The 13,043-nt window shown below is 40.8% G+C and overlaps 1 protein-coding gene across 1 annotated transcript; it reads right to left on the reverse strand.

Annotated features, from left to right (window-relative positions):
• Window positions 1–7,944: 7,944 nt before the first annotated feature.
• On the reverse strand, window positions 7,945–9,746 carry LOC119263179 (protein turtle-like). Its single transcript, XM_037537515.1, has 3 exons — window positions 9,684–9,746; window positions 8,982–9,293; window positions 7,945–8,475 (listed from the first exon to the last, which is right to left on the reverse strand). The coding sequence occupies exons 1-3, from the start codon at window positions 9,727–9,729 to the stop codon at window positions 8,366–8,368; spliced, it is 468 nt and encodes a 155-aa protein (XP_037393412.1). The 5' UTR covers window positions 9,730–9,746; the 3' UTR covers window positions 7,945–8,365.
• Window positions 9,747–13,043: the final 3,297 nt, after the last annotated feature.

The following is a 13,043-nucleotide window of genomic DNA, read 5'->3' on the forward strand; positions in this document are numbered from 1 at the left end:
AAAGAGAGAAGAGATTCTGCATTCCTAATAACTGGGGGGGGGGGATTCCAAAGCTGAGGGGCACAGCGACTAAAGGCTCTGTTGCCCATAGTAACAAGACGGGCAGAAGGAACAAAAAGATGGGTGGAGGATGAGGATCTGAGGGAACGGGACGGAGTAGAGATGTGTAACAGTTCAGACAGGTAAGGAGGAGCAAGGTTATGAATGGATTTGAATGTGAGAGTTAAAATTTTAAAATTAATTCTAGCTTCAATGGGTAACCAGTGGAGCTGTTGCAGAACCGGGGTGATGTGTTTTCTGGGTGGAGTACGAGTAATGACCCGGGCAGCAGAGTTCTGGAGAAGTTTCAGTTTGTGGAGAGTCTTATTCGGGAGACCAAACAGAAGAGAGTTGCAGTAATCTAACTTGGATGTGATAAGGCTATGGACAAGGACAGCAGCAGCATGAGAAGTAAGAAAGGGACGAAGTCGGTTAATGTTACGCAAGTGAAAGTAGGCAGAACGGGTGATAGAATTAATATGAGATGAAAAAGAAAGCGTACTATCAAGTATGACACCCAGACTCTTTACCTGAGGGGAAGGATATACATGAGAATTATCAATAATAATGGGAAAATTCGGAGATTTGGTTAATGTGGAAGGAGTGCCAACAAGTAAAACTTCTGTTTTCTTACTATTGAGTTTAAGAAAATTAAAGGAAAACCATGACTGAATTTCCATCAGACAGTGCGAAATGGAGGAAGGTGGTAGAGATGAAGTAGGTTTAGAGGAAATGTAGAGCTGGGTGTCATCAGCATAACAATGAAAATTGATATTATATTTGCGAAATATGTAGCCAAGGGGGAGCAAATAAATAATAAATAAAAGGGGCCCTAGTACGGAACCCTGGGGCACACCAGCAGCAACAGGAAACAAACTAGAGGAATGAGATTTAAACTGAAGAAACTGAGTGCGGCCAGAAAGATATGAACTAAACCATGCAAGCGGAGTTTGACTAATACCGATGGATGCTAATCTGTTCAGAAGGATATCATGAGAAATAGTATCAAATGCTGCGCTGAGATCCAGCAGGATGAGAATAGTGAGAAAACCAGAATCAGCTGCCATCAAAAGGTCATTGGTGATCCTTAACAAAGCTGTTTCAGTACTGTGGTGGGGGCGGAAACCAGATTGGAATTGTTCATAGAGATTATGTGTACTGAGGTATGAATGGAGCTGAGAAGCAACGACTTTCTCCAGAATTTTTGCAAGAAAAGGAAGATTAGAAATTGGGCGAAGATTATCAAAGTTGTTAGGATCTAATCCAGGCTTTTTTAGAATTGGAGTGACGGAAGCTGTTTTCAAAGATAACGGAACAGTTCCATTATTAAGGGAAGAGCAAATGATAGTGGTAATGAGAGGAGCCAAGGTAGGTAGACAAGCTTTAACCAACTTTGTGGGAAGAGGGTCAAGCTGGCAGGTGGATGAGTTCGATTTATGAATAATATTTATTACATCAGATAAAGACGGAAGAGTGAAAGTTGAAAAGGAATGACAGACGGACAACGAGGAGAACAGGGAATCAGCTTCAGTATAGAGAGCTCTTACAGAGCTAAGTTGTTGGTGGATATTAGAGATTTTATCAGAAAAGAAAGACAGGAGAGAATTGCAAAAATCAGGAGAGTGCATGTGAGAGGGAAATGGGTCAGGAGGCTTAGTTAGACTGGCAAACAGAGAAAACAGAGACTTGGAGGAACCTTCATTAGAGCTAACTAAACCAGAATAATATGCAGATTTTGCTGAAACAATACAGTCCTTATAATATAAAATATGGTTGTCATACATTTCTCTATGTATTGTAAGTCCAGTTTTTCTAAACAGACGTTCCAGTTGGCGTCCTTTGGCTTTGAGAAGCCGCAGGTTAGAAGTAAACCATGGAGCTGAGCGAGCAAATGAAACAGATCTGTGTTTGAGTGGAGCAAATGCATTTAGAAGGTTTTGAAGATTGACATTATAGTGGGAAATGAGTTCATCAAGAGTTGACAGACTGTGAACAAACGGAAGGTCAGATATAGCAGAAGAGAAAATGACAGGATCAATATCATTAATTTTCCTAAATGTAATGACACGAGGTACACAGATCTTCGAGGCTATTATATTAACATTAAAAGAAATGAGCTTATGATCAGAAAGGGAAAACAGATCAGCTTTACAGTGAGTAGGGGTGACACCAGAACAACAAACCAAATCCAGAATATGACCTTTAGAATGTGTCGGAAAATTGATGTATTGTTGCAAACCAAAACTATCCAAACAGGAGGTGAAGTCTCTGGAGAGAAGGTTATTGCCATTGTCCATGTGGATATTAAAATCACCAACAATAATCATATTGGGAGAGAGAACAGAGAGATGCGTGAGAAGAGCAGCAAAGTCATATAAGAAATCCTTGTTAGGTTTAGGTGGTCGATAAACAGTACATAAAATAGTAGGAGCAGATCCAGGGAGATGTACTGCAGTGTATTCAAATGAGTGGAAGAGTGGAGCAGAGACAGGGAGGACTTTCCAGTGCTTTCGGTGAATTTTTGATACTATTCTACTCTTACACAAAAACACAAATTGTAAAGAGGTGTAAGTCTTTTGTGGGTTTACTATTTATAAAGAAAAACATGTAGGTTTTGCCAAAAGTTCAGCTCTCTTAATCAAGTGTGTTGGTCAGTAGCTGGTTTGCTTGCCACATTTGCAGCTGTGAAGCTGGTGTACTTTTCCAAATATTATGGTCAATCACTGGTCTATCTAAAATGTGTAGATCAGCTGCTAGTCTGATGATCAAGTGTAGATGTCAATTGCCGGCCTGTAGCAGGTCACTAGTTCAGATGTGTTGCCAGTAGCTGGTCTGTTGATGTCTGTGGGTTTTCTTCTCTGCTACAGGCTCACTGCTCCATCAGCACTGTTGTAGTAAATCCTGGCAGCTTCTAGCATTTTTGGTTAAAATGAACAAGAAACATTCAGTTCATGCACACTTTGATAATAAAGCAAGTAAAACAATCAATGCATTCACACATACAAGACAAGAAGTGGGACAGCAATGATCGTGCAGTTTGTACCTTTGTTTCTCTTGGTGTGATAAACCACAGCAACTATAATGTGGAGAATGATCACAGTCACCAAGGCAAAGGGCACAAAGAGCAGAGACTGTGGAGGTTCATCACGAGCATTGGTCAGGGGTGAATTTCCTAAAAGTATCAGCAGAAAGAGCATCGGTAGACAGCATGTGACCGTTATCACAAATATTTCAAATGGTTTAGTTGGAAAGTGACATTTACACCGTTTACATGGGCTTCGAAAGGTAATATGGAGAACTGATGTCTGTGAATGGAGTTTGCTGTTACCGGTCTGAGAAGAAATTGTGGCAGTAGGTTCGACTGAAGTTTGAATGTTCCTAGAAAGTGTTGGAGTAAGTTTTGTTGCTGGAGCTTCTGGAAAAAGACAAGATTTTGACAGAATCTGTGAGGAGTGCTGTGTATTCTAGTTGCCTCACCACCCACCTAACCTTACCACAGTTAGCACTAATGCAGCAGAGCCCTCAGAGGTGAGATATCATTTTTTGATACATGTCAGCAGTAGTGGAGCTGTGCTTTTACTCAAGAGGGGACAAGCCTTGGCAGGGGGACCTACCAGCATAACACTTTAGAGGACGATGCTATTATGAAGGAAATAAGTTATACCTTCAACAGTGAGTCTGATAAAGGAGTATTCTCTTTGTTTAACATTACACCTGTACACTCCCGTATCCGCTTGAGTCAGGTGAGATATTTGTAGAGAGAGATTTCCTGGAGAGTGACCATTAAACAGCTGAACTCTGTCTCTGTACTGATCACTCTCACTGGATATAATTTTCCATCTGTTTGGGGGTGGCTTCAATTTCTCCCAGATGAGTCTCTCTGGTGAGCTGTGTGGGTCAATACATTGGCAGGGCAGCAGTACTGACCCATGTTTGTGGGCAATAAATTTTTCATATCCAGGGTTTTTCAGTCTGCAGCCTGCAGAAGCACACCAGTTACTGTTCTTCACTAACATTGCTTGTTTAAACAGAAACAAGATTTTACTATAAAGTCGTTGGTGATCAGTTGACAGCTCAGCACTTCTCTCTAACTGAGTGTCCAGAACATATGGTCCCAAGTCAGATGAAACAACAGCAAAGTCGATCATTGACCTCTGACCCAAGGAGCTCTGCTACCATGTACACTTATGAACGTTTTTGTGTTCGAACTTGATGTTCATTATGAACAATCCATGCCTGGCAGAGAAGTCCAATAACAATTCTCCATCCGGGTTTAGATCGGGCAGGCCATTCTTCCCAATCACGCCTCTCCAGGTCTCCCAGTCATTGTCAACATGATCATTGAAGTCTTCCAGTAAGACTATGGAGTCTGTAGGCAGGACCCTTTCCAGAACCCAGCTGACTCGCTCCAAGAAGGCCGAATACTCTGACCTGTTGTTTGGTGCATAAGCACACACAACAGTCGGTTTTCCTCTCTGTGATTTTTATTCGCATTGAGGCGACCCTCTCGTCCACCGGGACAAACTCCAACTGCACAGCCACCAGCCAGGGACTTGTGAGAATCCCCTCTCCTGCCTGGCGCCTGTCACCCTGTGTAACCCCTGAGTAGGAGAGGGACAAACCCCCAACCAGGAGTTTGGTTCCAGAGCTGACACTGTGGGTGGAGGTAAGCCCAACTGTATCTAGTTGGTACCTCTCAACCTCCTGCACAAGCTCCAGCTCTGTACCCCCAGTGACGGGTGAGTTACATTCCACATGCCAAGAGCCAGTTTCTGCCACCAAGGGCCCCCTGCAATCTCCCACTGCCTGTGCAGCACTGTACCGCTCCCCCATGCTGAACCTTGCGAGTGGTGGGCCCACATGGTCTCCCCACATTGCCTCTTCGGCCTGAGTCCGGCAGGGTTACGTGGGCTGCCCAGCCAATGAGCGCTTGCCAGGGTACACTAGCACCAGGCCTGGCTCCAGGGGAAGTTCCCGGTAACCCTCTCCCAGGCAGGCTGCACGATTTTCTGTGCCCATTTTTCATGATGGGTTTTTGGATCACGTTAGTCTGGGTCTTCACTCCAGACCTGTTCACCCTGGGAGACCCTACCAGGAGAATATTGCTCCCGAAGACTCTGAAGATCCCGAGACAATACAAGCCCTTCTGCCACGACAAGGCCCTAATCCAGGAAGGGAAACTAAAATCAGCTTAACACAAATAAATTCACAAAAATCAGTTACCAACTTTAATGTACAATAAATGCATCTGTACTCATGAAATACCTCAAACTTTTGCTTGGAATTTTTCATGCCTGCCAATGAGCTGAACAGCAGATATAATGAGTCACCAGAGCTACTACACCATTGAACACGTCTTACTGGCTGATCAAATGCTGCATACAAAACCTCAAGCTTCTGTACCCTTTTAAAATTAGGGCATTTTTTTTTGCATACTATTCAGTGAGCTAGCATGATTTGTGATTAATAACACAGCAGGACTTCAGCTGTGTGGACTTCAGCTATCAATAGAGAAAAATATAGCAAAAGATTCAAATTACATCAAGGCAGTCATCTCAAATATATTGCTTAATAAGCTTTGAAAATTAGATGGAAATTTAATATGTCAATAACGTTCTTTATTCAAATTCCTTTTTTCAGATAAAAGATCCAGAAATTTCTTGTTAAAGTATGGAGTGACTACATACTGAAGAATACCCTGAGATGCATCTTCATGAAATAGTCTTCAACAAAGCACATGTTTCTAAATGATGGGCTTGAGGCTAAAGGACAAAAGCATATTCATTTGAGGATTCCTAGAAAACAGTGTTTAACTCTTACATGTGTCAGAGTAAAGCCAGACAAAACTGACCCAGGACAAACCACAGCCTAATATCTAGTAGATCAAACAGCACAATATAAGACAGTAGATCCATTATCTGACCATTAAAAATTGATGACATTTTTCTTAGATGGACCACTGTGGGGACATTCTCCATCTTTCTTTAACTAACACTCAACTAAATATCTATTAAATGCAAAACCTACACCTGCTCCTAAACCTAGACCTAACCATAGTTTTAGGTAACATCAATTAAGCATCACCAGAAAGTTTGTTAGCTATGTAAGTATCTTTAGATCAATTTCAATGGGTCATCAAAACAAAGCGTGACTAAAATGAGGTCATCTTAACAGTCTGATGCTTCTAAGGAAACCTGGACCTGATCCATGTCTCAAAGGTAGTTAGTCAGCAAGTTACATTAACGCTGTTTACATTTGATTCAGAAGATCATATGTGAAGCTGATATCTGTGAATGGAGTTTACTGTTACCTTCATGAGAAGACATTGTGGAAGAAGGTTCAGTTGAAGTTCTCAGATGAGTGTTCCAGTCAAGTGTTGGAGCTGCTGGAAAGAGAGGAAACTTTGACAGTATCTAATAAGTAATGCCAACAACACGTTCCAAAAAAGTTGCCATTTGGGAACTGAGGAGACCAATTGCTGTGATAGATCTCATCTAATCACCCTTTCTGCAGCGACAACACTGCAGGTGGATGAAGACCAAGAAAAACAGATTAGAACAAGCAAAAAAAAGATGAAAAGATACGTGGACACTTTAGATAAAGTCTTCAGAAAATGCTACAGTGAGCAGATTCGCTAGATTGGTGGACTGGATCCGTATGAATTGCAAATCTCCCAAGTGTGTGAGATTTTTATGAAAACTAATTAAAATGTTACTAAAATTAGATTTAAAAAAGCTTTGAAATAATTAACACCTACACATACATAACGCTAAAGTTAGCTCCTTATTTGCCTCCTTATTATGAAAAAGAAGCTGCTGAATAAAAAAGCTAAAATCAGCTCAACACAAATAAGATAAAAAAAAATCAATTACCAACATTAATTTACATCAATAAATGCATCTGTACTCATGAAACACCTCAAACTTCTGCTTGGAATTTTTCATGCCTGCTTATGAGCTGAACAGCAGATATAAGGAGTCACCAGAGCTGCTACACTGTTGAACACGTCTTACTGGCTGATCTAATGTTACATAAAAAAACTCAAGCTTCTGTACTTTATCTACTACACTAACGAGTGTCCTTCTAAAAGTACGGCACTATATTTGCATACTATTCAGTGAGCTAGCATGATTTGTGATTAATAACACAGCAGGAAATCTCAGCTGTGTGGACTTCAGCTATCAATGGATAAAATATAGCAAAAGATTCAAATTACACCGAGGCAGTGATCTCACATATATAGTTTAATATGCTTTAAAACTGAGACGGAAATTTAATGTTAATAACGTGCTTCACTACATTTGCTGGATTGGTTATGGCTGTGTTCTCATAAGAAACCTGCACTGCACAACCAAATGAAACTGATGTTGCCTACCAAAGACGTTGCTGTCCAATTGTACAATTTCATTATAATACTATGTACTAAAGTATGGAGTAACTACATGTCCTGAGATGCATCTTCATGAAACAGTCTTCAACAAACCACATGTTTCTAAATGATGGGCTTGAGGCTAAAGGACAAAAGCATATTCACTTGAGGATTCCTAGAAAAGACCGTGTTTAACTCTTGCATGTGTCAGAGTAAAGCCAGACAGGACTGACCCAGGACAAACCACAGCTTAATAACTAGAAGACAGGCTAACAGACTGAAACCAGGAGCAAAATTCAACAGAAATAACTGAATAACACGACCTGAAACAGGCTCAGAATTCCAAGATAAACATGTAAACATGACTTCACCAAACAGTGTAGAAACTAAAAGCCATTCATACAAACACAGGATTAAAGGAGAAACTAGAAAAAGGCAAACACAATGACAGAGCAGATCCAGATACCTGAGATAACAGGGCTAAAAAGACCCAAGTGAGCAGTGATGAGGGGCTGGAGTTATGTTGGAAAGATCCAATACAGAGTCCCAGTGTGGGGACTGTGAGACAATATAAATGTCCCTTCTGTAGACATTATAGAACATGATAAACATTCATATACTGGAGAAAATGTTAACTACTGCTCACACCCTCAATACAGAACCCTCATTAAAGCTCTTCTTGGAGCATTTGTACTGGAAGGATAACAAATCTTACACAGTTCATTCAACACACTTTGCACTCAGAAAACAAACCAGTGTTTTACCTTTAACAGTGAGTCTGATGTCTGTGTATCCACTTGGCAAATCACACCTGTAAACTCCTCCATCCTCTTCAGTCAGGTGTGATATGAGTAGAGAGAGATTTCCTGGAGAGTGACCATTAACCAGCTGAACTCTGTCTCTGTACTGACCACTTTCAAAGGTTATCGTGTCCCAATTTGGATTGATGTATTTGTTCTAGGTGAATGTCTTAGGTTTGGCACGTAGCTCAGTGCAGGAGCAGGGCAGCAGTACTGACCCTCCTGTATGAGCTGTGATATCTAATGTTGTCTTGGTCAGAGTGCAGCCTGTAGAGACACATATTTAGAATTGATGATTGTTGTATGCAGGTGACGACTCATCCAGAAGCATTAAATGAGGCCTTATAAGTAAGAATGACCAGTAAAAAATGTCTTAACACATAGTTTATCATCAGATACCAGATCACTGAAGTTCTCTTTCACTATATTTCTCCACACCTGACTACGGCCACTCACAGTAACCACTATTAAACAAGTACTGCATAAATAAAGGTGCCCTACAAAACACTTAGCAATACCTTGGCAATATAAAACAGTGTATTACTCTTGATCTCAAAGATGGAGTTTCATTATATGTAGCTAAGCACCACAACAACTGTTTAATAACTTCACCATGATTATTAAAGAATCTAGTATCATTAGTCGTTCTTTCAGTACTACTGCAAAACCAGAGACCCAATGCATTTGGAATGTTTAACAACAAAGTTTATTATATCAGGCATCTAGATATGAGATGATCTCTTCACTGTTTGTGTGGATCAAAACAGTTTTACCTTCAACTGTGAGGCTGATATCTTTGATGCTGCCTTCAACCTTACATCTGTACCATCCTCCATCCTCTTCAGTGAGGTGTGATATGAGTAGAGAGAGATTTCCTGGAGAGTGACCATTAACCAGCTGAACTCTGTCTCTGTACTGAATCCTTTCACTGGACATCTCTTCCCATTTAGTTTTGTTTGAGGGGAGTTTCTTCCAGGTAAATCTCCCAGGTGTGGCTTGTGGGTCAGTGCAGTAACAGGGCAGCAGTACTGACCCTCCTGGGTATGCAGTAATCTCTTCTATCTTTTCATCATTCAGTTTGCAGCCTGCAGAAACACACCAGTCAATGACCTTCACTATCATCACTTGTGCAACACTTGATCAACCATAAACAGTATTTTACTGTAAAGCCATCGTTATAAAAAGACATGCTTGACCACCTAAACACAGTTTCCTAAAGCTTTCAGTTACTAATGTTATTATACTGTAGAGAAACTCACTTCAGCCTGAAACAGCTGAAACAGTTAGAGCTACTTTAAATAAGTGTGATGTGGCTTTGAAGGCAAACAGTCAACTCCAATGATTTGAATTGCTGTGCAGTTCATATCCTTCCATTCCCACGTCATCAGTAAGATTACAGCATGATTCAAAATGAAGATTTACACAGTACTGTGTTACACTAGTGTCTACAGTAAGAGATTTAATGCTTCACTCACCTTCAGCAATGTGGAGCACAAGCAGCAGATACAAACCAACCTGCATTCTTTCTGAGTTACAGAGCCTCCTCGCTACATACAGAGACAGCACGACTGCAGATATGACCACTCTTACAACCCCCTCTACTGACCGATCTGTCAGCTACTCAAAAACTACACCATCTCAGGACTTCTGCAGAGCTCTTTACAGACCTACAGTCCACCTGACACGACCAGCACACGAGCAAATCCTGTATCTCTCTCAGCTGGACTTCACTGGACTCTTCCGCACTCAAACGTTTGCAGCTGAAAGAGGAACTGTGTTCAGATGAGCTCGTCTTTCTCTCTCTGTCACTCCCCCACACCAAATATAGTGATGTGACAGCATCCTGTCAGCTCTTCCTCGTCCTTCTCTTGTAGCACACAGTGCACATTACATACACTGTTAGAAATAAAGACACTCATTGTTTTCTTAAAGGTAAACAAGATAATTATCCTCTCAAAGGTACAACAGTGGTTTTAAAGTTAATTTGAACCTTTAAGTGTTTTCTAGTACAAGATTATAGGACACAGAGTACTAAAGGTACTGTGATGTGCCTCTGAGGTTCCCACCCCCATGAGAGTTTCATACCTTTACTTCTGAGCAAACCGGACATTTCTAGCTAATGTATCAAATAACCGTGTTTTGTAGAATGTCCTGATACGCATCTTTGTGAATTGTTATATACAGTGTTAAACCACCCTCATGTGCTTTGTTAATGAGGAGCTTAAGTTAACTAAAGAAAGTGTTTTTATTTCATCTTTCCTAGAAAACACAAACTCCTGCATGCATCAGAGTACACATACTCAAGATTGACACAGGGCAATCTCTATACAAATAACCAGAAAACAGGCAAAAAAGATTTAAACAAGAAAATACATTAAACTCAAACAGCAGAAAAACACAACTTGAAATAGGCCTCAGAAGTGTAAGATAAGAACAACATGTAAACATGACTTCACCAAGCAATGTATAAATGAAAAGCCATTGGTACAAACACAGGACTAAAGGACTAACATAAAACAGGTGAATGCAATGATGACTTAACGTACCTCAGGTAAAAGGGCCAAAAACACCCAGATGGACAGTGATGGGGGGTGGAATCCCAATATTAAAGATCACACTCATATAACGTATAGTTCCAGTCCTCAAATCTGATTAGCTGAGCCACATTCAAAGCCTTTGGATCCACCATATATCACTCCTATGACCGCCTCACAACAACTGAATGATGTATTCCTTCACCATGGCATGGAAAAAAAAACTTGTCCTGTTAATGCAGTGATCTTTGACCCTCATGCCACTTGCATGGACCACCAAGTGTACCAATAAAGTAAGAACCCATTTTTGTTTAAACTGAGGGGCTGGCGACTTATGTTCTTACCCATAACTGGGCAGATCAGCTAGCTAACCAGCTAAAGGAGCCAACAGCCTAAACCACTCCATCATTAATGTCACAGTCCTGAATTGAAGTACTTACGGCGTGATTAACTGTAAAATGGCAGTATAAATGTCTAACAGATGTCACTTGGATGAATTATGTGCTTCAAAATTTGCGTTTCAGTCCAAAGTAGCGTCAAACACAGGATGAATCTCAAGTTTAGAAATTCTGGCCTCTACATCCAAATAGTGCAATATTTATTGAGTGTGGATGTGACTGCATCCCAAATGACTATTTCTTAGCTATATTTTGCAACATCGGGGTGCAGGATCCAGTATTTAAGTCCCTACGTAGTGCACTATGTGCAGAACAGGAAGCCGTTTGAGATTTAGCCCCACCAGGAGAAGAGGCCTGCTGCTGGACTGGTGCTAAATAAGACTCATGGTAGTAATTTGGTGACCAAGAATTACTTAATAAAGCAAACGTTTTTGCATTAAACAGTGATGTGTTCATTCTCCCATGACAGAAACGTCCACACACAAATAAATAAATAAATAAATGACTGAAATATACAGCAATGGGCGACCAAACGGTCTTTTTATCAAACGTCCAGGGTTGCAAGGCAGCAAACCATACTCTAAAGGAATTACATTTCTTGGCAGAATACTGGTTTATTATACAGAATACTTGTTTATATTGATTTTCAGTCGCTGCCCAGTGCATACATACATACATCATCAGTAAAGCTACAGCATACTTTCAAAATAAACTTGAAATGGTTTGAGTTTCTACTGCGATAGAAATAAAGGCCACTCACCTTCAGCAACGTGGAACACAAGCATCAGATACAAACAAGTCTGCATTCTTCCTGGGTTATAGATCCTCCCCACTACATACAGATACAGCATGACTGCAGGTTCGACCGCTCCTACGCTCACTTTACTGATCAATCTGTTAGCCTCACTTACACCACACTACCACAGAACTTCTGCAGAACTTCTTCAAATCTCCAGTCTAGCTGAAACAGTCAGCACATGAAGAAATCTTGCAAGTGGTTCAGAAGTGATAAACTGCATTCACGCTTTGGCGCCTCAAACAGGAAATATGTTTAGATGAGATCATTTCTCTCTCTCTCTCTCTCTCTCTCTCTGTCACTCACCCACACTAAATTTAATGATATGGCAGCATCCTGTCAGCTGTTTGCTTTTCTTTTACACATCATCACATGTGGTCATTTGTTAAAGTCTAGCCTCTCGTTTTCTCTCTACACTATTATACCTACTAGTCACTTCAGTCACTTGAAGCAGGGAACAGTTAGTAACTTTCAGGGAGAGCAGTTCTCCTGATATTATTCCAGAGTTTAGGCAAAAACCTTCAGAGGTATTTGTACACCTTTATGATCTTTCCTCTCCAATCTGTGATCTCTACACAACGAATTGCAAGACCTAATTCTGCTAAATAAAACCAGCAATGGGTTTTCAAAGGCATTTGTCCTTTGTTACATGGAGACCTGGCTTCTGATTTGACCCTGGATTGTGATCCGCACCCCACCAGCTTCCAGCTGCACAGAGCAGACAGACACGCAGAGCAACACTGTTGTAAAGTGATCAAGGTCTTTGAATGACTGGTCCTAGCCTACCTGACATTACAAACTGTCTGCTGGGTCCCCTGCAGTCTGCATACAGAGATTACACATCTGTTGATGATGTGGTCAACTTGGCCCTACAACCAGACATGCTAACAGCTTCTTCCTAGAGCTGTGGCACTCTAACTTGTTTATTTGCACACTGTACAGATGTAAATCTTTGATAAATATCCATAACATTCTGTAATATTTGGTATATCTTTTTTCATAGTAAATATTCACACCTCTTCAGCCATGTTATACGCTATATTGACAAAAGTATTCACTTGAGTGACACCCCATTCTTAATCCATAGGGTTTAATATGATGTCGGCT

The sequence above is a fragment of the Pygocentrus nattereri genome, chromosome 4, assembly GCF_015220715.1.
Source record: "Pygocentrus nattereri isolate fPygNat1 chromosome 4, fPygNat1.pri, whole genome shotgun sequence".
Classification (NCBI taxonomy): domain Eukaryota; kingdom Metazoa; phylum Chordata; class Actinopteri; order Characiformes; family Serrasalmidae; genus Pygocentrus; species Pygocentrus nattereri.

Coding starts and splice junctions, on each gene's coding strand:
- LOC119263179 (XM_037537515.1), bottom strand. CDS start 9,729: ATGCAGGTTGGTTTGTATCTGCTGCTTGTGCTCCACATTGCTGAAG. Junction 9,294..9,683: donor TGTGCTCCACATTGCTGAAG/GTGAGTGAAGCA, acceptor GTGTTTCTGCAG/GCTGCAAACTGAATGATGAA. Junction 8,476..8,981: donor TATCAGCCTCACAGTTGAAG/GTAAAACTGTTT, acceptor GTGTCTCTACAG/GCTGCACTCTGACCAAGACA.